At 37.4% G+C, this 24,337-nt stretch overlaps 1 protein-coding gene across 1 annotated transcript in view; it reads left to right on the forward strand.

Annotated features, from left to right (window-relative positions):
* The window catches only part of LOC114642973 (uncharacterized), a 273,815-nt gene that overhangs the window by 243,889 nt on the left and 5,589 nt on the right, over positions 1–24,337 (forward strand). The window contains exons 30-34 of the mRNA XM_051928772.1: positions 1,324–1,419; positions 1,603–1,745; positions 8,263–8,383; positions 12,615–12,738; positions 20,273–20,465. Of these exons, the coding sequence (XP_051784732.1) occupies positions 1,324–1,419; positions 1,603–1,745; positions 8,263–8,383; positions 12,615–12,738; positions 20,273–20,465 (677 nt within the window). The remainder of the gene's footprint in view (positions 1–1,323; positions 1,420–1,602; positions 1,746–8,262; positions 8,384–12,614; positions 12,739–20,272; positions 20,466–24,337) is intronic.

The following is a 24,337-nucleotide window of genomic DNA, read 5'->3' on the forward strand; positions in this document are numbered from 1 at the left end:
CATTTTCGCTGCATGCAGAGTTTGCTTTATTTTGTAAGCGTACTTCAGTACCTTGCGCTGTGTCAAAAACATACAACTGTCCATATCCTGGAGAGGTAGAAGTGTTAGCGTATAGTGGAGAGATTTGGTGATAAATTTGCCTGTGTATTTTAAAACAGTATGGTCTGTGGCCAGGAGGTTGAGTTATCTGTGCAGCCATGGAAGGAAACTCTAGAGAAGAGTTGTATTCTCGAATGTGTTCACGATAATTTTTAGTTCTGATGTTTGCAGTGTAAGAAGCTGTTGTAAAGACACAGGTGGCTCCCGCAAAAGTGGTAAAGCTACTTTACCGTTGTGGCAGCACCTCGAGTACTTGTTGGATGTATTACGCTCAGCAGGCCAGTATAGTGCATAACATAGAAGAGGACGAATAGGAAACGAGAAATGCCGTGTTGGCGGGACCGGTTTTGAAGTGGAAGCAGGATGAACCAGAAGAGAAATATATACGAGATGTGTGTATGTATATATATGTAATATAAATTAAAACATAAAAGTAGCCAAGAAAGAAATAGGATGTATAATTACAGCAAAAGTCTCATTGCAAATGGACCAAGTTGCAGGTACAATCTACATTGCCTTGCCAGGACACGATGTGACTCACAATCGTATTTGAAAAAGTGTCAGGATCAGTTTTCTTAGTTCTTTTTCTGCTTCATCCAGAGAACTAAAAGCATAGAAGTTGCTTTGAATATCCTCTCTAAATTTAGCAGGATATAAGAGGCTGTATGTAATTTTGGCTTTGCATAAGCGCTGTTTAATGCTATAAAGTGCAGCATGTTTAGCAGCTGTTGAAGGTGAAAAATCGGGGAAAATACGAATGTGGTTATTTTCAAATAAAATCTCTTGTTTCAGTCTGAACATGTACAATAAGGCTTCTTGGTTTTGAGGTGGCCAATCCACTAAGCTGCTGATACCTCTCTCGGATTTAAAGTCCTCTCCAATTATTTTAGAGAACTATTCAGCTATGAATTTCACTGGGTTTGGACTTTCTCGGTTTTCCAGGGGACCTTCAATTCTGATATCATTTCTTCTATACCCATTTTCCAGCACAGCTATTCTGTCTCCAGGCAATTTGCAATCTGATTTTGTAGTAGTAGCTTTTTTTGTCAGCGGCAGATGCCAATTTGTTCAACTATATAAACATGAGTCGTGAATATCTGGTTAATGTTTTCAAGCTGAGCACCAAGAGCTCTAAATTTATCTAGAAATGATTCATATAGAAATTTATATAGAAATGTTTCATGAAAACCACTTCCATAGTTTTACATGTATTATTTTTTTTAGATTTGTTTACTGTGTCTGGAGAGTCATCTTTAAGCATTACTTTTCAACCATTTATACTTCAACCAAGAATGCTTTACTTGATAGAGCTTTCTACAGGTACGTACAGTATTTTAAACAATGTATTTCAATAGTTTTTCCAGTAATGTCAAAATCTAGTGTTTTTTTAAATAGGTGGCATATGGTTAATTGTGTTCAATAATGATTTTATAAGTTAGTCAGCAGTGTCCTTGAAATTACAGTTAACAGAATTGTTTTTTTACCATTTCTACATCTAAGCAGATTTAAACCAACAGCAACTTGGTAAAACTCAACTGTTCATTTCTACAAATGAAGCTCCCCAAGGTATGACATGCCTTTTGCAGCCTAAGAAAGGATTTGAGATTTACACCGACTTTAGTATATTTTGCACATCTGGGAAGGAGGTAAAGTTAACTTTTCATAACATTTTGTTTGTTTCAGAGTTCTATTGATTACATTAGCAGTCATTCCAGGCTTATATATATGTTGTTAGGACTGGTAGAGAATATTCTCATAATGAATCCGATATCACTCATCAGTTTTTCAGACTAGCTTGTTCACATATAAGTTCAAGCAGTGTGAAGTCAATTCTGTTTAATTAAAGAACCCCATTATGCTCTAGTTCAGGGAAGGTTGCATGTAGTTTTGTATCTTCAGTTTTTTTAAAATCATATTCTTCTCGTTTTTTAGTTTGTGTCCGTTGTTTGTTTTATATATAATATGGTTATTTACTCTAAAGTTTTTAAATTACTTTCTTTGTGTATAGTTCTGGTTGATTCTCTAACACATTTAACACTGTTTTTCTTAATTGTCTCAGACATCTATCTGTCTATTATAAAAAGAAATCCTGTCCCCTGTCCTGATAGTCTACGATACGTGATCTTTCTCGGAAGATAATTTAAAGACCCGCGAGATGAAAGAGACCTGCCACGGTGCGTCTCACGGGAACATAGAACGAGAGTCTTGCAAGACACACCCTACTTACAAGCAATATCAGAAAAAACAAATCAGTAGTGTAAAGGCAGTCATGCAGCACACACAGCTCCAGGGCTCTCAGTGCATATAAAGTGTATAAGGTCAATACGGTAGAAATTAAATGAATAGGGTAGAAATGAAACGTCGACGATTAAACGAAGAAGAAAGAAAAGTGCTGAGAAAAGAGACTCAAATGCGTTGGACAGAAAAAAGAGCAAAAAAGAATTATCGAGATGCAAATTCAGAAAATAAGGAAAGTAATTATCAGCCCGGAACAAGTGGAATTGAAAAAAAGCACGTCCAATCCGGCTCTTAATTAAATGACAGTGAGTAAAATGACAAAGTAGAACTTCATAGAGATGTTTACAAACGTTGGCGCTAAACGTCATGCAGAGCAGGGTAGAGACTATGAAACCAGGGAAATTAGAAAGGCTCAAAAAAAAAAAAAAAAATGCCGCTATACACTAGGGGTGGGCGGTATGACCAAAATTCTGTATCACGGTATTTTTCTAAATTATCCCGGTTTCACGGTATTCGACGGTATTTTTTTCCCCATGCATGAGTGGATGTTAACCACATTTTCCACTGCAATTACTGGCTAAGAATAACCTATTCCACTGTCAAGAGTATTGTACATTGTACAAAAAAAAACATTTTAAAGTGCACAACAAGTATTAATACAGTTTTGCATTGCCCCATAAAGTGATAGTTTTCAAGGGGGTGGCACTAATGGAGAAGGTATCACATTGCATTACAGATGCAGTCAAAATATAGAACCTTTTTATTGAACAAATTTTGCAAAAACAAACTATAATTTTGACAACATATTTTCAACCATACAAAGAGGCATTTAGACTTAGTAAAATATCCAGAAGTGCTTGTCAAAAATTGTATTGCACCAAATATGTCTTAGAAAAGGAATAAATAGTAAATATTTTTTGTAAACCAACTGTATCTATCTATCTATCTATCTATCTACACTTTCTGTTAATGTTAACAATCTCTGTCCACTGACACGTTAAAGTGACTTTTTAAACAACTTTATCATCATTAAACTGCATAATATTTAAACTAATAAATAATAACAATAAAATAAATAATAGTATTATTACTGATAGTTGCACTATTACTTCAAGACTTCAAGACCAGGTGCATTACACAGTATTCACCAAATTAAAATAAAATAAAACAAGTGCAACTTGGTGATGACATCTTTACCAACTGAACCATCATTTAGGCAAACTGCATTAATATGGACCTTGCTTCAAGCTAAGCTATACTAGGAAGAAAAAAACAAACTATATGTCGAGAACAGAGTCAACATTTCCACTTTATTCTCACCGTTCATGTCGAGATTAAAGTCGCCATTTCCACTTTATTCTGGCCGTTTATGTTGAGATTAAAGGTGACATTTCCACTTTATTCTCATAGTTTACTTCATAATTAAAGTAGAATGTCGTAAACTTCTTCCTAAAATCAATGTTTAATCAATTACTTAATTTACCCCGTCATAAATTAATGCAGCACATTAAATGCTTTGTGTTACGTTCCCCGACCCAGTGGTTAATCACTACGCTTCTTAAGTGATCACCATACAGAATCCATTCACTTCATGATATTCCTGCTTTCTGAAAATTTAGAATGCTAAGATAAATATTTGATATCATTTTCATGATGAAATGCATTAAAGCAGGTATTACACATGCACGGTAGTGAGGCGGTAGTGCTGCTCCCTCGCAGGTCCACAGGTGTATGTTCAGTGTAGAGAACTTTATGGCAGGTGTGACGAGGCTCCAAAAAACTGGATGTATGAATGGCTATCGCACAGGTTTAACTTAAATATTGTGTAAATGTTGGGTTTGTGATCTGCTGGTCGGAGACACGAACACAGAATTCAATGCATGTTCTTCTGAGCGGGCTATCTTTATTGCATGCATGCTGTCTCTATCTGACGTAGGCTACCAAAACCCCAGTTCCTATCCTTCCTTTTTCTTTCACCACATAACCAATCACCACACGATAAACCTCTTTGTGAAATTAAAACTAGTTATAAACTTAGCCCACGGAGTGTTCAGAACTTTAAAAATATCTTCGTTATACATGTTTAATTATGCCATCCATTCAGAGTTGCGCCCATCTCTGAACGAATCACTTAACACAAAGCATTTAATGTGCTATATAACTTATGACGGGGTTTGAGAAAATCTAGTAAATTAAAGTAGAACATTGTAAACTAAACTTCATCATAAAATTAATATTTAATGACAGATTACGAGAATAAAGTCAAAAGAATATATTCTCGTCATAAGCATCAAGATTAAAGTGGAAATGTCAAGAATAAAGTCAAAATGTCGTCACATCATTACACAGTACCCAGGTACATTACACTGTATTGTAAACAAATAAAACAAGTACAACTTCGCTTGCAGTATTATCCAGTAGTATAGAAATAGTATTTACACATCTGACCTTTTAAAACTAAAGCATCTCCAGGCGACAGACGTGACTGCTTTTTTTCGGCTCTCTGTCCATTTTCACCGCGCGGCATACCTATGCTACCGCCCACTATTTGGTGGTGTAGCAGTGAAAAAGAGCCCTAGTGCAACAAATCTGTGTTTAGCAGTGTGGCAGTGAAAAAGGTCCCCACTTGAACAGTTTCCTGCTGTGCCACGTTCCGAACGTCATTTAGGCAATTTAAACCGGTGTTGCGGTATAAGAAAAATCCATATCATAAAAAACGGTTTTCGGTATGAACCGGTATACCGCCCAGCACTACTATACACATGTGGAGAAAGTTAAAGGATATGAAAGTAGGAAAATTAGAAAATATAAAAAAGTAAAGATTGCAGTAGCGCAAACAAACAAACTGCCTAATTTAACTATGCACCAGTCTAACTTTGGTTTTGCACAATAATTACTACACTATTGCACCTTAACACTTAATTCTACTTTATTCACATAATTTTACTTATTTATTATGTTCTACTATACTGTTATCTTTCGATCTATGACTTTTTGTTAATCTAACTGATATTCTTCTAACTTTGCACAGTTTTTGATAAGTGGATCAGGATGCATTTCACTGCGTGTTGTCCTGTATAACTATGCATGTGACAAATAAAGAATCTTGAGAATTTCAAAAACGGAGTTTACCACACATGCATTTATTGGTTACTTTGTTAATGTATATATATTTATCTGTCTGCTTATTTAAAAACCTAAATTTACCCCAGGTGTCAAAAATGTTCTGTCTAGCCCTTGTACAAAAACCTAGACAAAAGGTGGGGTATCACCTTGGTAAACCCATGTAGTTTTGGAACTGTGAGAGGAAAATAGCACGACTTTACAGACAGGAGTCCAGTGCAGAACTCTACTTACTTTTTTACTTTGTAAAAAAAAATTATTAAATGCTGATGACGTAGATCGTTTTGTCTATGCTGAAATTCCAAACAGAGAAACTTATCCTGACCTCATTAAAAAGATTCAGCATAGTGGGACTCGCAAGATTACAAATAGTTTTTACAGAAGTTCTGAAATAAAAGTGAAGCTAATGAAATAGCAACAATTCAAAGAAAAAACAATCTTAAAAGTGTGTATCCGGAAAACCAAATACGGGGGTTGGCGAGCGAAGTGAGCAAGGGGCAAAGCCCCCTAGTTTAATTAATAATGAAACCCCAATAACATGCCAACTATGATCGGCCTTTCTAGTCCTACACCATTTTCACTTGTGACTGATTGTAATAAAGTGTAGTTTGAACAACACAAAATACAATTGGAGGTTTTCAGAAATATAAAATGCATAATGGCAGTCATTTCTGATATGGCAGAAGAAAAGATAAAACCATCTAATTATATTACATACTTGAATCCTTAATTTAGGCACAAAGTAAGAAAAAAGTGCAACTCTTGGCATACTTAGACTATGACTAACAGCCCCCGATCTAGATGGTATATAAAATAATAACAGGATATGGTAATTTCTTTTTTGAGTCTGACACAAAAGCACATTGCACTAGCAGTGCCCTTTCAGATGCAGAGCGCAGAAGCACAATTTTAAATTTGATTTTTGTAATTTTTTAATTTCATGGAGGAATCCTAATTTCATGTAGCTTTCACACATTTAAAGAGGAAGACTACATTGACAAGTTTGCACTTGAAATTGAGTCTTATTAAAATTTCAAAGACAGTCCTGAGATGATGTCTTTATCTTTATAAGATACATCAGCTATGTTTCAAATAACTTCAGTCTGAAGCAAAAAAGCTGGAAATTTCTGCTTCCCTCTGTACTGTATAGAAGTAACAGCAGCTGCAGTAAATGTGAGAAAAAAGATCTGTGGGTGAACAGTTTTTGAGGTTTGCAAGATTATACTTTGCACTGAATTTGTGTTGAACCTGCATCTGTTATCAGTTACACAAATTTAACAAAGTACAGCTGTGCAGTGAGCATCATGACTATACTGACTAAGTATAGTTTGTGCAGTTTCTAGTTATTGTTCTTGCGACAGATGTTGTAATTTTAATTCAGGTACATAGAATATCAATACAAAAGTATTTCTGTGTCCATAAATGGTGTAGAAAATGATATTTTAAGTGCATGATTTATGAGTGCATGATTTATGAGTGCATGGTCTTCCTCAGTTGTATAATTTTTGGTTTACAGTAATCCGTCCTCCATCGCGGGGGTTGCGTTCCAGAGCCACCCGCGAAATAAGAAAATCAGCGAAGTAGAAACCATATGTTTATATGGTTATTTTTATATTGTCATGCTTGGGTCACAGATTTGTGCAGAAACACAGGAGGTTGTAGAGAGACAGGAACGTTATTCAAACACTGCAAACAAACATTTGTCTCTTTTTCAAAAGTTTAAACTGTGCTCCATGACAAGACAGAGATGACAGTTCTGTCTCACAATTAAAAGAATGCAAACATATCTTCCTTTTCAAAGGAGTGCGTGTCAGGAGAGAGAGAGAGAGAGAGAGAACAAAGCAAGCAGTCAAAAATCAATAGGGCTGTTTGGCTTTTAAGTATGCGAAGCACCGCCGGTACAAAGCTGTTGAAGGCGGCAGCTCACACCCCCTCCGTCAGGAGCAGGGAGAGAGAGAGAGAGAGAGAGACAGAGAAAAACAAACTGAAAAATCAATAGGTGCCGTTTGAGCTTTTAAGTATGTGAAGCACCGTGCAGCATGTCCCTTCACGAAGCAGCTGCACACAGAAGGTAGCAACGTGAAGATAATCTTTCAGCATTTTTAGACGAGCGTCCGTATCGTCTAGGTGTGCGAACAGCCCCCCTGCTCACACCCCCTACGTCAGGATCAGAGAAAGTCAGCGCAAGAGAGACAGAGAAAAGTAAGCTGGGTAGCTTCTGAGCCATCTGTCAATAGCGTCCCTTGTATGAAATCAACTGGGCAAACCAACTGAGGAAGCATGTACCAGAAATTAAAAGACCCATTGTCCTCAGAAATCCGCAAACCAGCAAGAAATCTGCGATATATATTTAAATATGCTTACATATAAAATCCGCGATAGAGTGAAGCCGCAAAAGGCGAAGAGCGATATAGCGAGGGATCACTGTATTACAAGTTTTTGTTTGGCCATAATTTAACTATGACCAAGCCTTATAAAAACAATTTGCAGTGCCATTCTTCCCTATGCAGTATCTGCAGCATCATCATTGTATCTTTTCACTTTACACTTTCTGTCTGTGCTAACAAGAAAATGATTTCTTCCCTGTTTTGTCAGTATTCCTGCATTTAAACTACATCATGTTGAAGGTGGGTATCTGTTATGACATTTCAGCAATAATAATATTTCACAGGGTAACTGAACTTTTCGATTTCTGGTACTAAACAATTCATATCTGCTGTCATTTAGAATTGGTGTGAATAGTATATATTTGATTTTTTTGTATCCTTTTTACCTCTTTTATACACTTTGAAATTCTCACAGGATCTCTCATATAAATACAGTTATCAAGTTGGAAATAATTCTAAGACCATTTTATATCAAGGAAGAGATATCCAGTACTATTTTAACCTTCCTGCTGGGGACCCATCTGATAATTATAAAGGTATATAATAACAAAATAACATACTGTTTTTTCGATGTTAAAGTAGTTCAAATTCAAATTATTTTTTATGTGAAAACACAAGTGGTAAAAATCTAAACAATTATAATTAACTTTAGGGTTATATGATATTAGGAATTCAATATTGTTTAATATGGTAATTTCGATAATAAAAAGTAATATTCATTTTTAGACACACCATTATAGTTCATTCCATGCTATAGGAAAATAAGACAATAGCTTCTACATAAATAATAGCAAAACTTGTGAATTGGTCCAAAATATTTTTGATATGTCTGAGCTTTATTTAAAAGCATCAGAGAACATGATTATCATTCTAGTCATTTTGGTGGAGCACATACATAGTGATAATTTAAGTGGTATTGAGGCAAACTGATGTATTTGCTAACCAAATTACCACCAAATTCCTGAAGTCTGGCTCCAGGAGTAGGTCCTGGTATCTTCATTTCAGAGACGTTTTCATTAGATTTACTTTAAACAAGAATTCAAGTCTCATTTTAAATGCTCTTTTTTGGTAAAAACTGATACCAGTATTCAGGATGTAACCCTTTCCAGAAGCACAAAACTCGCAATATTAATAGATCGGAGGATCTGCCTTGCCAAGACCAAGACTTAGTAGGTTGTCTTAACCATTTATTGTAAATGTATAAATTTTCCAAACCTAATATTTTAATCAGTGTGGCATAAATAGCAATGCAATGTTGCTCCATATTTTGAAAATAGGGCATCCCTACATGTACAGTGATATCTTCTTCTTTCGGCTGCTCTCGTTAGGGGTTGCCACAGCGGATCATCTTCTTCCATATCTTTCTGTCCTCTGCATCTTGTTCTGTTACACCCATCACCTTCATATCCTTTCTCACCTCATCCATAAACCTCCTCTTAGGCCTTCCTTTTTTTCTCTTGCCTGTCTTCTCTATCCTTAGCATCCTTCTTCCAATATACTCGGCATCTCTCCTCTGCACATGTCCAAACCAACGCAATCTCGCCTCTCTGACTTTGTCTCCCAACCATCCATCTTGAGCTGACCCTCTAATGTACTCATTTCTAATCCTATCCATCCTTGTCACACCCAATGCAAATCTTAGCATCTTAACTCTGCTACCTCAAGCTCTGTCTCCTGCTTACTGGTCAGTGTCACCGTCTCCAACCCATATAACATAGCTGGTCTCATTACCGTGCTGTAGACCTTCCCTTTCACTCTTGCTGATATCCGTCTGTCACAAATCACTCCTAAAACTCTTCTCCACCCATTCCACCCTGCCTGCACTCTCTTTTTCAGCTCTCTTCCACAATCCCCATTACACTATACTGTTGTTCCCAAGTATTTAAACTCATCCACCTTCGCCAACTCTCTACTCCTTGCATCCTCACCATTCTACTGACCTCCCTCTCATTTACACACATGTATTCTGCCTTGTTCCTACTGACCTTCATTTCTCTCCTCTCTAGAGCATATCTCCACCTCTCCAGGGTCTCCTCAACCTGCTCCCTACTATCGCTACAGATCACAATGTCATCAGCAAACATTATAGTCCATAGGAACACCTGTCTAATCTCGTCTGTCTACCTGTCCATCACCATTGCAAATAAGAAAGGGCTCAGAGCTGATCCCAGATGTAATCCCACCTCCACCTGGAATGCATCCGTCACTCCTACCGCGGACCTCGCCACGGTTACACTTCCCTCGTACATATCCTGAACAACTCTTACATACTTCTCTGCCACTCCCAACTTCCTCATACAATAACACAACTCCTCTCGAGGCACCCTGTCATATGCTTTCTCCTGGTCCACAAAGACGCAATGCAACTCCTTCTGACCTTCTCTATACTTCTCCATCAACACCCTCAGAGCAAACATCACATCTGTGGTGCTCTTTCTTTGCATGAAACCATACTGCTGCTCACTAATCATCACCTCACTTCTTAACCTAGCTTCCACTACTCTTTCCCATAACTTCATGCTGTGGCTCATCAATTTTATCCCCCTGTAGTTACTACAGTCGTGCATATCCCCCTTATTCTTAAATATCGGCACCACTACACTTCTTCTCCACTCCTCAGACATCCTCTCACTTTCCAAGATTCCATTAAACAATCTGGTTAAAAACTCCACTGCCATCTCTCCTAAACACCTCCATGCTTCCACAGGTATGTCCTCTAGACCAACGGCCTTTCCATTTTTCATCCTTTTCATAGCTGTCCTTTCTTCCTCCTTGCTAATCCGTTGCACTTCCTGATTCACTATCTCCACATCATCCAACCTCTTCTCTCTCTCTCGTTCTCTTCATTCATCAGCCTCTCAAAGTATTCTTTCCATCTGCCCAACACACTCTCCTCACTTGTATGTTTCCATCTTTATCCTTTATTGCCCTAACGTGCTGCACATCTTTCCCAGTTCAGTTCCTCTGTCGAGCCAATCGGTACAGGTCCTTTTCTCCCTCCTTAGTGTCCAACCTCTCATACAACTCATCATACATTCATACATCATACAGTGATATCTTCTATGATCTTCAATTAGTCCTGGAAATGTACTGAACACATCAAAACAGGCTGTGTGATATAGCGTATCATCCATACTGTATATCACAGCTGACTCAACATCATTTTACAGGTAAGCATTTTCTCGACATTACATATTATACCCTACAAATTTAGATTTTCAACACCATTCATTTTATGGTAGCAATACAGGTTTTCATTGTCAGCTTTTGTATGAAATTTTTTATATACTTGTAGCGCTAGATTGTGCATGTACATTATGCTAAATGTTATATATATTTTCCCCATTTTTCCCTACATAATAGCATTTTTCAGACAGAAAGCAACAGTTAATATCTCAAAAATGTTTTAAGAAATAATATGCATAACAAATTAGGTTAATTTTATTCAATTTTTTTTTGTAGCCTAAAAGGATGGGACTTAACTGGCTTAATTTGGGCACCTATCTGACAATGACTACTTTAAATATCATCACTGTAACCATCTGAAACATTAGAATATACACCTGCTCAGAAAAGAATGTTACAGTACTAGAGAAGTGTAACACTATTTTCAAACCTATAGTGTATCTCTAACACTAATTTCAATAAATCTAGCTAATATGGTTAGATTAAAGCAGTCAGTTGAAAGAAAAGATAAACCACCAATATATTAATATCTTCAATACATAGACCTTTACCGATACCAGAATCACACTTCAACAATATTCACTAGGTCAGTGCCCTCCCTCTTGTAGCAGAAGTCAATCTCCGTTCGTTTCTTCCTTCCTATGTGTTTCAGAACTGGCTGGTTCATTTATCAAGGATTAATCTCACATGAGTGATGATGCATTTATGTCTTAAGGACATATTAGAAAAACATTACCAAAACATAACAATCTTTGTACATCATCATTCCTTACATACACACAATTAAAACACATCTGACACTGAGCCATGCAGAAAAAATTAACCAAAAGTTGTTATAAAGTTGAACATAATATGAATAATGAAAATAGTCCAAAATCTAATATTCACACAGATATCTACAAATCAACAGGTTTCAAATTTAAATTTCACTGGTAATGATACCAGTCAAGTAGTTAACCATTAAAGTAAAAATTAAAATTATATTTATATTCACACACTTGTTGTTAAAGCAAAGGGTCAAGATACTTACATAAATGAAAGATTTCAGTTTTTAATTCTTAATAATTTTGCAAACATTTCTTAAAAAATGTTTTCACTTTCTCATTATTTGAATTTTTCCATTTAAAATTTAATCTGTAACACAATAAAGTCTGCAGAAATTGAAGGGGTCTGAATACTTTCTGAATCCACTGCTTTGGTCACTGATGCATTGTTGCCAAAGTTATTTCTGCTGATTTTCTGGATTTTGATTTACACGCTAACTCACTTTTCTAGAGGTTTAAATAGCAGTTGAAGTTCCTTTGGTAATATATCCAATTGTTTACCTCTCAAATTCTGCTCATTTACGCTCATTTATGTTTTTTGGAGAATCATTAGTGCCCTGTCTGACTTGTTTTTAATATTTTTATTAAGTCAATGCACAAGGGTAAAAATCTAAATCTATTTAAGGCTATTGTATGCGTCACAATAGGGGACAAATATATTTTGCATGAGGGAATTATTGTGGATATTTATTATTAACACTTGTCTTATGTTTTGATAGATTACATTAAGATACTTTCTGCTGCTTTCTTTTTACAGTAACTATTTACATAGAAATCAGCAATAGATTTGGTTCAACAACAAGTCCTTGTCCAGCAGTTGTGACTGTCCTTCCCAGTTTTCTGAGAAATGAGACTTCAAGCTACAACCCAGATGCTGAACTGTAAGAATTAAGTTCTGAATATTTCTACTGAATATTTCCAACATGATTGCATTCAGTTTTAAAATGGTCTGTGAATTTAACACTAGAATTACCAGAGCCAACAAAAAAACTCGTAAATCCGGACCACCTTAAATCCCTTTGCACCTCTCAGTCATCGTCTTTTGTCTTCTAAATGTGGTGATAAGCCCAAGCAGCCTGCTATACCATCCCCCCCACTGCCTCAGAACAGGTAAGAAGTTCTCCCAGTTCCTGCCTTGATTGATTATCTGGGATTGAGCTACCCAGAATTGTAAGGGGAAATAATTTGACGTGTGTTTTGTGTCTACAACAATCTATGTAAACACATCCATAAAACAGAAATGTTTTCATGTTTTAGTAATAATTGACAAAATGTAGATATGGACTGTATAATGTGTGAATGCTGATGGCCAAATATCAAATAAACACTTTCACAAAAGGTGCAAGTACAATACGACAGCTTCCATGGTGCAACGGTTAGATCTACCGACTTATAATCCAGAGGTCGTGATTTCAAAACCATCTCCTCCACAAATTTACAGTTTTGAGTAGTGAGCTACTCTTACTGTTACTTTTATACAATAAAAACATACATTTGATTTGTGTCTGTAACAGCTGGTGTAAATTTATAGCACTTGTAAAAGTTAGTGTTTTTTTTTTCACTTTTATTCTCTCAGTCACGATACTATAACACGCTTGACTTGGCTCACCTTGCAGAGGAGATTAGTCATCGCTTCTTACAAGAAAAGGCAATGGATAAACCAAGAGAGGATGCAACATCAACAAGCTTCTGTTCCAATACCGCTGCTTCCCCAGCCCCTTCAGTGTAATAGTAACCACAGCACAGAGAGAAGTGTGTACATTGCAACAGGCACATATGTCGTAAATGTAGAAAGGACAGACAGTCCTTAGGTGTGTGGGAACTGTTAACATTTGAATGTGATGATTGCATATAGCACGGAACTGACCTCTTTGTACTGTTCTTTCCTCTGCATGTCCTGGAGTACAAAAGAAACAGTACCGTGCACCAAAATGTGTAGACTGCATAGGCAAGATCAAAAAAACAAAAAAAACCCAACTGTAGTCACTGATTACAAGCACAAGAAGACATGCAAATGAATATGAATAATATGAGTAATGTTGCATTAGTGCCACAGTGTTTTCCGAAATGTACTATACAGGTCATAAAATGAATTATTTTAAATATCATATATACCTATGTCTCTGTTTTTTTGTCAGTGTGGCTTTGACATCATGGACCATAAGGCGCATACTAATTCAGCGTGAGCAGGAACACTCGATAAAACTGAAAAAAAAAAATTTTCAAGTGACGGTAAGATACGAAGTAGGCAGATTCACCAGCGTTTGTGTGTCAGCTTTTATCCCTCGAGATCAGAATTTCCAGTTCCATTGTCTCAAAACACCAGTCACATCTACAGTTATTCCCAGTTTCAGATAAAAAGTAACCGCGTCAGATCTTGGGCAGTGGGTGGTTGTTGTAACTTTTACAAGTGCTATAAATTTACATCGGCTGTTACAGACACAAATCAAATGTATGTTTTTATTGTATAATATTAACAATAAGAGTAGCTCACTACTCAAAACGGTACATTTCCGGTGGAGATGGCTTTGAACTCATGATCTCTGGATTGATTATAAGTCAGCAGATCTAACCGCTGCACCATGGAAGCTGTCATATTGTACTTGAACCTTTTTTGAAATGTTTATTTGATATTTCACCATCAGCCTTCACACATTATACAGTTCATGTCTACATTTTGTCATTTATTACTAAAACATGAAAAACGTTTGTTTTAACGATGTGTTTACATAGATTGTTGTAGACACAAAACACACATCAAATTATTTCTCCTTACAATTTTGGCTAGCTCACTCCCAGATAATCAATCAAGGCAGGAACTGGGAGAACTTCTTGCCCGTTCTGAGGCGGTGGGGGGGTGGTATAGCAGGCTGCTTGGGCTTATTGAGACATTTACAAGACAAAAGAGGCTGACGGAGAGGTGCAAAGGGATTTGATGTGGGCTGGATTTACGAGTTTTTTCATTGGCTTTGGTAATTCTAGTATTAAACATATTAGTTAATGGATGTGGAAAAATAGAACATTTAACCTGCACCTCTTTTGCCTGTTTTATGTGAATGCACTATTTTTCTTTGAATTGCTTTCACTGTATTTCTTCATATGCCCTTCTTTTAAAATATCTGCATAGTAAATAAGAAGGTCTTATTAAGCTAAGCTGAGTTAATTTAATGATGATCATATGGGGTGCTTAAATAGCAATATAATAGGAAATTTCACTGATGTTATGAATTGTTTTGTTTTTTCATGGACAGCTTGCATGAGTTTTCTTGTTGCACTCTGACATGCATTCACCTCTACATAGCATAATCATAGTCTTAAATCTTCATTAGTTCTAAATTATCTTACAGTAGGCTGATACAATAAGAAGGTCTGTACTATGGATCTTCTATTAGTCCATACTTCTTTGATCTGGTTATTGATATGTTGAGTCATGAAATAAATGACCAATCCCTCTGGTGCATGCTTTTTGCTGATGACATTGTGTTGTGTAGCCCCAAAAAAAAGAGGAATTGGATGGGAATTTGGAAGAATGGAGAAGTGCTTTGAAAGATAGCAAATTGAAGATAAGAAGGAAGAAGATTGAATATACGAGGTTTAATGATGATCAGGATTCAGAAGTTAGCCTGTAGGGAGAGCACTTGGAAAGAGTGGACAAATTTAAATATCTAGGGTCAGTGGTATCCCAAGAAGGAAAATTGGATGCATAGATAACCCATAGAGTGCAGTGTGAATGGAACAATTGGAAGAAGGAACAAGGAGTATTTTGTGATTGAATAATTAGGGTGACAGTTAAAGGTAAGATTTTTAAGACCGTGGTAAGACCAGCAATGATGTATAGAGCAGTAAAGTGAGCACCAGAGAGGATGTGGCAGACATGAGGATATTAAGATGGATGTGTGGAGTTACAAAAAAAGGACAGGATAAGAAATGAGACAATCAAAGGTACAACAAAAGTGGGAGAGATCTCAAACTATAGGAAAGCAGATTGAAGTGGTATGAACATGTGATGAGGAGAGAAAATGAATATGTACATAAAAGTGTAATGGGACTTGAAGTACAGGTGAGGAGAAAGCGAGAGAGACCAAGGTGGTGTGAATGAATAAAGTAAAGGAAGATTTGAAGTAAAAGTGTCTGACTGGTGAGCAGGTACAGGACCAAGATGTTGGGAGAAGGTTAATGAAGCACATCAACCCCACTTAGAAATTGGAATAGATTAAGAGGAAGAAGAAGAATGCTGATACAGTAAATCATGAAACATTATGTTAAGGGTTTATAACACTTTCCAGATTGATGGTTTACTTTATTTGTCTCGGGTCTCTTTATCCATTATGATTATGATTGTTTTATGCTACACTGTACGGGTAAGACTAAATTCAAATGTCCTTTTTCTATATCTGAAATCTCAGGGTTATTTCTGGTGATTGGTTCTTTGACTAGTTACCCTTTTCCCAGTTATTTTCCTTGTTAAGTAAGCTAATTAATCTCATGGATCAATTACTTTTGCACATCAGTTAATTTATCTGTTTTTCTGTTGCATCAGTTCCCCTAAACCAGGGATGTCAAACTCAATCACAGAAGGGTCCGAAATCTAAAACCCAGTCTAAGTCGCGGGCCGAACTGTTTACTGAACAGTCATAAATTGACAATGTTAACCAGAAATATGAATTTCAAATGAGCGCAACAATCTTTTTCCTTAACAGGGCTGTCAAACCAACTCAAGCAAAACAGTAATATTGGCACATACATAAAATGGTCATTGTTTTGTTTTCTAGCTAGATGTCTGACACCGTTTTCCCCGGGTCAATGAGTCAATGTCTGGTTTTATTTCTTGTGCTGTAGCAACCCGCAAAACAGTGTGGAGGTGGTCATCGGTGATGCGTGACCTGTGCTTGTTTTTGTTCAGATTCATTATTGAAAACATCTGTTCACAAAAGATAGGTGCTCCCGAACATGGACAGAACATGGGCAGCACGAAGTTGGAGCTGTGGCATTGAGTCGGTGCAGTAGAGGGTAGAAGTTCTCAATTGCAACATCCTGAAACTTTGATTTCAGGCCACTGTCAGTCTGAAGCTCAATTATCTCCATCTGAAGGTGATGGGGTACATTGTTGACATCAACTGTAAAAGGATTGGCAAAGATGTCAAAGCCTGAGTGCTGTGTTCTGAAGTCAGTGAAGCACCGCTGAAATTCAGTTATTAACCGGCTAACTTTGGTAGCCAGCCGACTACAAGGAAAAGCACCAGAAATAGTGGCTGAGATACTCTGACAAACAGGAAAGTGGGCAAGATTCTCCTGTTCCAGTTGGGACTTCCATAGTTGAAGTTTATGCTGGAATGCTGTGATCATGTCAGACATCATCGTGATGACTTGTTTGCGTCCCTGCAGCTTCTGATTCAGTTGGGCGAGATGCTCGCATATGTCACACATCATAGCAAAATCACATTGCCAGGCGGGATCCGACAGTTCAGGCAAGGGCTTTCCTTTACTTTCCATGAAAAGAGCGATTTGTTCTCTGAGCTCAAAAAATCTTTTGAGGACTGCGCTCCTGCACGGCCATCTTACTTCTGTGTGGTATGGCACGTCTCCATGCTCTGCACCCACCTCCTGTAAGAACTGCTGGAACTGGTGATGATTCAGGCCATGTGCCCGTATAAAGTTAGCTGTTTTAATGACTGTGGTCATTATCTCATTCATTTCCAGAACTTTTCCACACATAACCTCTTGGTGAATAATACAATGATAAGTAATTAGAGGTGTGTGGCAGTGACTTTTTTGCATTCTTTCCTTCATTAGTCCAACCAAGCCTTTCTTTTCTCCACACATTGCAGGTGTGCCATCAGTAGTTACCCTGGGAAAAGTTGGTGGGGCTAATTTATAATTAATTATGGATTTCTCCACAGCCTCAAATATATCTCTACCAGTCGTCATCCCATGCATGGCAGCTACATCCAGAAGTTCCTCAGTGACAGAGAGGTCGGTCTTCGTGGCACATATAAAGATGGACAGCTGCGCTGTATCAGTGTTGTCTGTGCTTTCATCGACAGCAAGTGAAAAAGCGAAATAATTGCATGCCTGTTTGGCCAGCTGTGTTAACAGATTTTCTGAGAGTTCCCGAACTCTGTCTGCAATGGTGTTTCTTGACAAACTGACATATTGAAAACTCTGTATCTGGTCTGGGCATACCTGCACACACACTTTTAGCATGCATTGCTTCAAAAAGGCACCCTCTGAAAAACACCTTGAAGTACAGGCAATTTCTTCAGCCACAATAAAGCTTGCTTTCACTGCAGCATTTTTCGCAGTAGCCTTTGTAAACATTTGCTGCTGCAATTGCAGTTTGCCTTTTAGTTCTTGCACAATTTTATGCTTTTTTGCCAAGGTATATTTGCCATACTTAACACCATGTTTGGTGTCAAAATGACGACGTACATTGTACTCTTTCATCACCGACACTGCCTCATAACACAATATACACACTGGTTTGCCCTCTCTAAGCACAAACATGTATTCACTTTCCCTTTTGTCATTAAATTGTCTGCCTTCAGTGTCATCTTTTTTTGGACATTTTGGGATCAATATCGCCACTAATAAGATGTAGTTTATTGCCAATCTTCGCTAGAAGGGAAAAGTAGAAAACTGCACTGGGATAGCTTGATTTGGCAGATGGAGTGAAGAAGGCGGAGTAATAAAGGTTCACACAATGCCTGTTAATGCCAGGCAGGGTAATACAGATGGCAGATTCTGCTGTTAACACCTGGCAGAGTAAAAAAAAGATTCACACAATGCCCGTGAATGCCTGGCAGTGTACAGATGGCAGATTCTGCTACTAATAATCAATGCCTGCAGTGTAGGTTCAGCAACTAGCAGCTTCTGCTGCTAATCTTATGCCTGCAATGTATGATAATTTAATGCCTGCAGTATGATCAGCAATGGAGATCAATAGAGATCAACAGACAATGGCAGCTTTTGCTCACAGATCTGCGCTACAAATGCACAAACAATTGGCAGCTTCTGCTGCTAATTTAATGCCTGCAGTGTGTGTGTGCTGTGAGACAAATGGCAGCTTCTGCTCAGACCTGGAGTAGTTCACGCTCGCATTATGGCCCACCTCCTACCACGCTCACAGGCCAGCCTCCTACCACGCTTACAGGCCTGCTTCCTACCTGACTTAAGCTGCAGGAGACGCTGGCGTGCATACGTGCCGACGTCTCCATGGAAACAATACAGCACTGCGCTTCTGGCATTGTTGAAGCTACACAGCGTTTGCTGGAGTAGCGATGCGCCCTCTTTTGATGAAAATAGAAACAGCATGATTTTTTTTGCCCACATTACAGCATGATTCCTGCGGGCCACATTGCAAGATCAGGCGGGCCGGATTTGGCCCGCCGGCCTTGTGTTTGACCCATGTGCCCTAAACAGTATGCAGAATCTATGCGCATTTATCCATTGTTTTACAATGTTATCCATCGCTCGTAGCATAATGGTCAAAAAGTATGGGGAGAATGAAGGACTAATCTAGATTGGGTTTTACCTATTCATGTGCTCTAGAGAACTCTCTGAAGCTTATACCAAAGTTTATTATTTCTATTTTATTCAACTATGTAAGGTAACTGTCAAATTTCATATGGGTTCCTAGTAAACCTGTTTTATTCAAGAAAACACTTAAAGCTGGATTTATAGCTTAAAAATTCTAATTTATTTTTATATAATCCCCTGAAATCATCTGGGGAGTAAATTCCTTGAACTTTGTTGATTAAATCTATAAATGGCAGACCACTTTATTTCCTTTCTATGGCTTGCCAAGCAAATCATTGACTTTGGCCGCCTTTAAGTGTTGTCATTGTTGATGTGTTTGCAGCCCAGTAGCAGTATAGATTGCTGGGTTCCACAATGCCACTTACTACCAAACGGAGCTCTTAAGAAGTCTTTTTAATGTGTAATTGCTTTGATTTCCACATAATAAATATTTAACATATACAGGGACGGTCTGAAAAATATTTGAACCCAGGACAGGTTCTGTGAGGTAGCACCATATGCAACTGCAACATTCTGCCACTGTGACCTTTAAAACCAAGATGTACTTCATTTCCTTTCACTCCTATAAAGTATATTGTCACAGGAGGCTGGGGTCCAGACCCAGCCGGGATGCCTGGAAGGACGGGGAGGCAGTCAGTACGTCCCCCAGGCCGCGAGGGGGCAACCGCCTTGGATAAGCAGGGGACCACGGGGATGGAACAAGGAGGCACAAACACGTGAGGGCCTGAAGAGGGCATTGGGAGATGCTCGTGTTGGGAGTGATTGGTGCGGGAGCACTGTGTGCTGCGAGGACTTTATTAATTTAAATGTGTGTTTTGTAAACTGATTTAATCAGTTTAAAGACTAAATGTGATTTTTTTTTTCTTTTTTCTATTCTAGGTATAATTCAGTCATGAGGAATCTATCATCCCATTTGCTAATACAAAATGATGTAGAAACGAGAAACTATATAATTCTTTTAACAAATGTTCTTAATCGCTTGAGTCAGGATCAAAGGGGAGATAGAGATCTACAAATTCAAGTACAAAAGGCCTTAATTTCTTCAGTTTGTGGACTAAATGTGAATTCTCAGGTATATATACTATATTTTTTTCATTGGTGAATCCTTACAAAACTGGTTGTAAATTTGGTTTTGATTACTTATTTTCATTTTTAATAAATTGCATATCATTTTAGAGTGCCTTTCTAATCCTTAATGCTCAGTGTTGGAGTTAGATTAAACTCATCAATGGTTGAGCAGTAATGTTCTGTTTTTTTCTTCAGTCCTACAGACCAGAGGTAATTTTCATCAGCAGCCACCATTTGCTTTATTTTTCCTTGATTATTCATAATTAGAGGTCTGCACAGTACTGATTTTTCTAGTCTTGCTCCCATCCATTCCCGCCAAAGTTTCATCCCGCGCCAGGCCATTCACAGCAAAATTCCATCCACTCCTGCCCACTTTCTCCTGCACCTGCCTGTTACATTCTGCTCCCTACTGCATCCACACTTTCCCCTTTTAAAGGCACTTGAATTAGGCACTAAGCATAAGTGAGGTCTACAGATTCTGTAAGGCAAAAAAAGAAATCACGCAGATGTGAGAAAATATGATTATGATTTTTTTTTTTTCTTTTTCACATTACAATCTGAGTTGATCTGTTCATATTGTTTTCAAAAAAGCAATAAATTGATAGAATAGATAAAGAGTGACCAGTTGTTCTCTCTTTTTTCTGAAAATGTTCTCTTTTTCAGACTTAAGATAGTTATATGGTTGATATTTTTTAAAATCCCAAATTGTCTGGAATTTTGTCATGATTGTTACTTAGACCTTGTAAATAAACAGCAGACCAATATATTTTATACAATTATTGCGTGTGGTGTAGATTTGTTAAAAGAAAAGCTTGCAAAGCAGTTTGACTCCACTATTTGACAGATAAGAGGACTGGGCACAGCCAATTTACTAATCGGCAACAACAACAACTAATCAAAAAACAATATTGTAAATGTACAAACAACTAAAGTAATAATAATAATGGTAATACCCATGTTTTCAACTAGGATATAACTAGTAGGAAACCAAATGTGCGTTCAGGAGAGTTGGCATGTGTGACTTAACGTTCACATTTGCACTGATGAGCAAAAACTGTCTTTGAAGGAAGAAGGATCATCAGCAGTTGAGACTGACTACTTGGTGAGACTTCATTATATTTCAAAAAACTTCCCGAAAAACAGGTCATTTTTAAAAATAATTTCAGTCATTTATTTTCTAACCAATGTTGTCCTGAACAATGTCGCAGTGGGTGCTAGAGTCTACTCCAGCCAGCACAGGGCACAAGACAGGAAAAAACACTGGATCGGGTGCCAGTTCATCACAGGGTTAAAACCAATAGGAACTTCTCTAATTTTAAAGTAGTATAGTTTTTTTTTTCCTTTTTTGTTTTTATACAAAGTAAATACCAACCTGCATGCAATGGAAAACACCAGATTTACTACGGCTGAAAAACGTATGCATGTCACACTCGTAGTTCAAGACCATGGTTGTGCGTTTTTTTTTTTTCCCCGGCTTTGGTGAAATCGGTGTTTTCTACTGCATGCTTTGCCATTTTGTTTCTGGGTTGTGCTGGAAATGCCATGTTTGGTCACCTGTAATTAGTGGCGTAGCTAGGGGCGGTCCGCCCCGGGTGGCATTATTGGCCAAAAGGCTCAGAACACTTCACGTGTAAGCAGCAGGGTTCGGAAAAATATTACTCATGAATGAAAAAAAGTCAAATTCTCTGATTTTCATTTTTTTTTTTTGATTTTATTAAAATCAAATAACGTTCCATACAAATAACTCAAGTTTTACAAAAAAAACAAAAATGTTTGAAACAAATCATCCCCCACCCCTGAGAAAGAGAGCTAGGCCAGCAGAGTAAAACTTTAAAAATAAGTAAATAGATAAATTAATAAATAAATACAGATAAATGGAGTAAAATATGACAGAAAACCTGCTTCCTCAATTTAAATGCTTAATCTAAACTGTTATTGATTAGATCCTGCCAGGTTTTGAAAAAGTTTTGTACAGATCCTCTAAGTGTGAATTTGATTTTTTCCACTTTCAGGTAGTATATAACATAATTTACCTACTGACTTAGAATAGGAGAGTTAGGATTCTTCCAGTTAAGCAAGATAAGTCTACGTGCTAATAGTGTAGTAAAGGCAATTACAATTTGTTTGTCCTTCTCCACTTTAAGCCCATCAGGAAGTACCCCAAACACAGCTGTTAATGGATTAGGAGGGATTGTGACACCAAGGCTGTCTGAAAGGCATTTAAAGATTTTGGTCCAAAATGATGCTAATTTGGTGCATGCCCAAACATGTGGCCCAGTGAGGCTGGAACTTGATTGCAGTGTTCTCAGATTGGATCTTGCCCTGGAAACATTTTGGACAATTTTAAACGAGAGAGATGCACTCGATATATAATTTTCAGTTGGATGATTCTATGCTTTTCGCATATGGAGTTCGAGTGAATTCTGTGCATTGCTACTTTCCGCTCCTTTTCTGAGATGTTGAGTGAGAGATGCTTTTTCCACTGTACTCTTGGATCTTTGAAAGGGAGGGACTGTAAAAAGGTTTTATATTTTACGAAGATGCTGTCTGAGTCCTCAAGACTGATCAATATTTTTCCAGCTTAGAGGTAGGTGGGAGGTGAGGAAAATTGGGCAAGTTCTGTTTAACAGAGTTTCTAATTTGAAGGTAGTGGAAGAAATGTGTTGCTGGAAAGTTACATTTAGAGTGTAGTTGTTCGTAAGATGCAAAGACGTTGTCTATGTACAGATCTCTAAGTGATTTAACCCTGAATGTTTTCCAGACATTAAAAACTGCATATGTTTTGAGAGGGTGGAAAATGGTGGTTCTCACGCGGAGGTGCCACAGATAAAAGCTTCTCTATCTTAAATACTTCCTACATTGGATCCATATTCTGATTGAGTGAAGCACAATTGGGTTGTTAGTATATTGGCACTAACTTGTATTAATTGGGGTGCAAAGCAAGTAATATAAAGAAGTACTGCAGGATTTTATTTCTATTGTGGACCAAACCTGTATATGTTCATCTATTTGTGTCCGTGTCCATGTTTTCATAGCTTGTATATTTGCTGCCCAGTAATACAATTGAAAGTTAGGTAGAGCCGTGCCACCTTCTGCCTTAGGTCTTTGTAGTGTCATCCTTTGGATAAGTGGATGTTTTGAATTCCAAATAAATTAGGTTATGGTTGAATCTAATTTCTTAATTGATTTATTGAAGGATATTCATCTTAACAATGTTAATTAATTTTTCAAGCTAAAGTGAGATGAAGAGTTGACCATCTATGCAAGTCTTAATTTTGCCATCTGCATGGAAAAAAGTTTCTTGATAAAGAGCTTTTTGTTTACTTGTGCTATTTACCCCTAGGTATTTAAACTGATCTGCGATGATAAAAGGGAAGGTGTCCAATCTAATATTGTGTGCTTGAGAATTCACTGGGAAGAGCACACTTTTGTTCAAATTGATACTGAGACCAGAAATCTTTTGAAACTCTATTAATGCTGTTAGGACCGCAGGCACAATATTCTGAGCATCTGATATATACAGTACCATATCATCTGCATATAGAGAAACTTTATGTTCCAGTCCTTCTCTGATAATCACCTTTATCTCATTAGTATTTTGACAGTGAATTGCCAGTGGCTCAACGGCGATTGCAAAAAACAGTGGCGACAAGGGGCCTTCCTTGTCTGGTACCATGTTCTATTTAAAGTATTCTGAATTAATGTTGTTAACACAAACTGAAGCTTCTGGATTGGTATACATTAGTTTGATCCATGCACAAATGTTTGGGCCAGACCCAAATTTCTCCAATGTAGTGAAGAGGTAGTTCCATTCGACCATATCAAATGCTTTTTCTGCATCCAACTATAATATCTCCAGGGTGTTTGAGTTTGTGG

The sequence above is a fragment of the Erpetoichthys calabaricus genome, chromosome 6 (assembly GCF_900747795.2).
Source record: "Erpetoichthys calabaricus chromosome 6, fErpCal1.3, whole genome shotgun sequence".
NCBI lineage: Eukaryota > Metazoa > Chordata > Cladistia > Polypteriformes > Polypteridae > Erpetoichthys > Erpetoichthys calabaricus.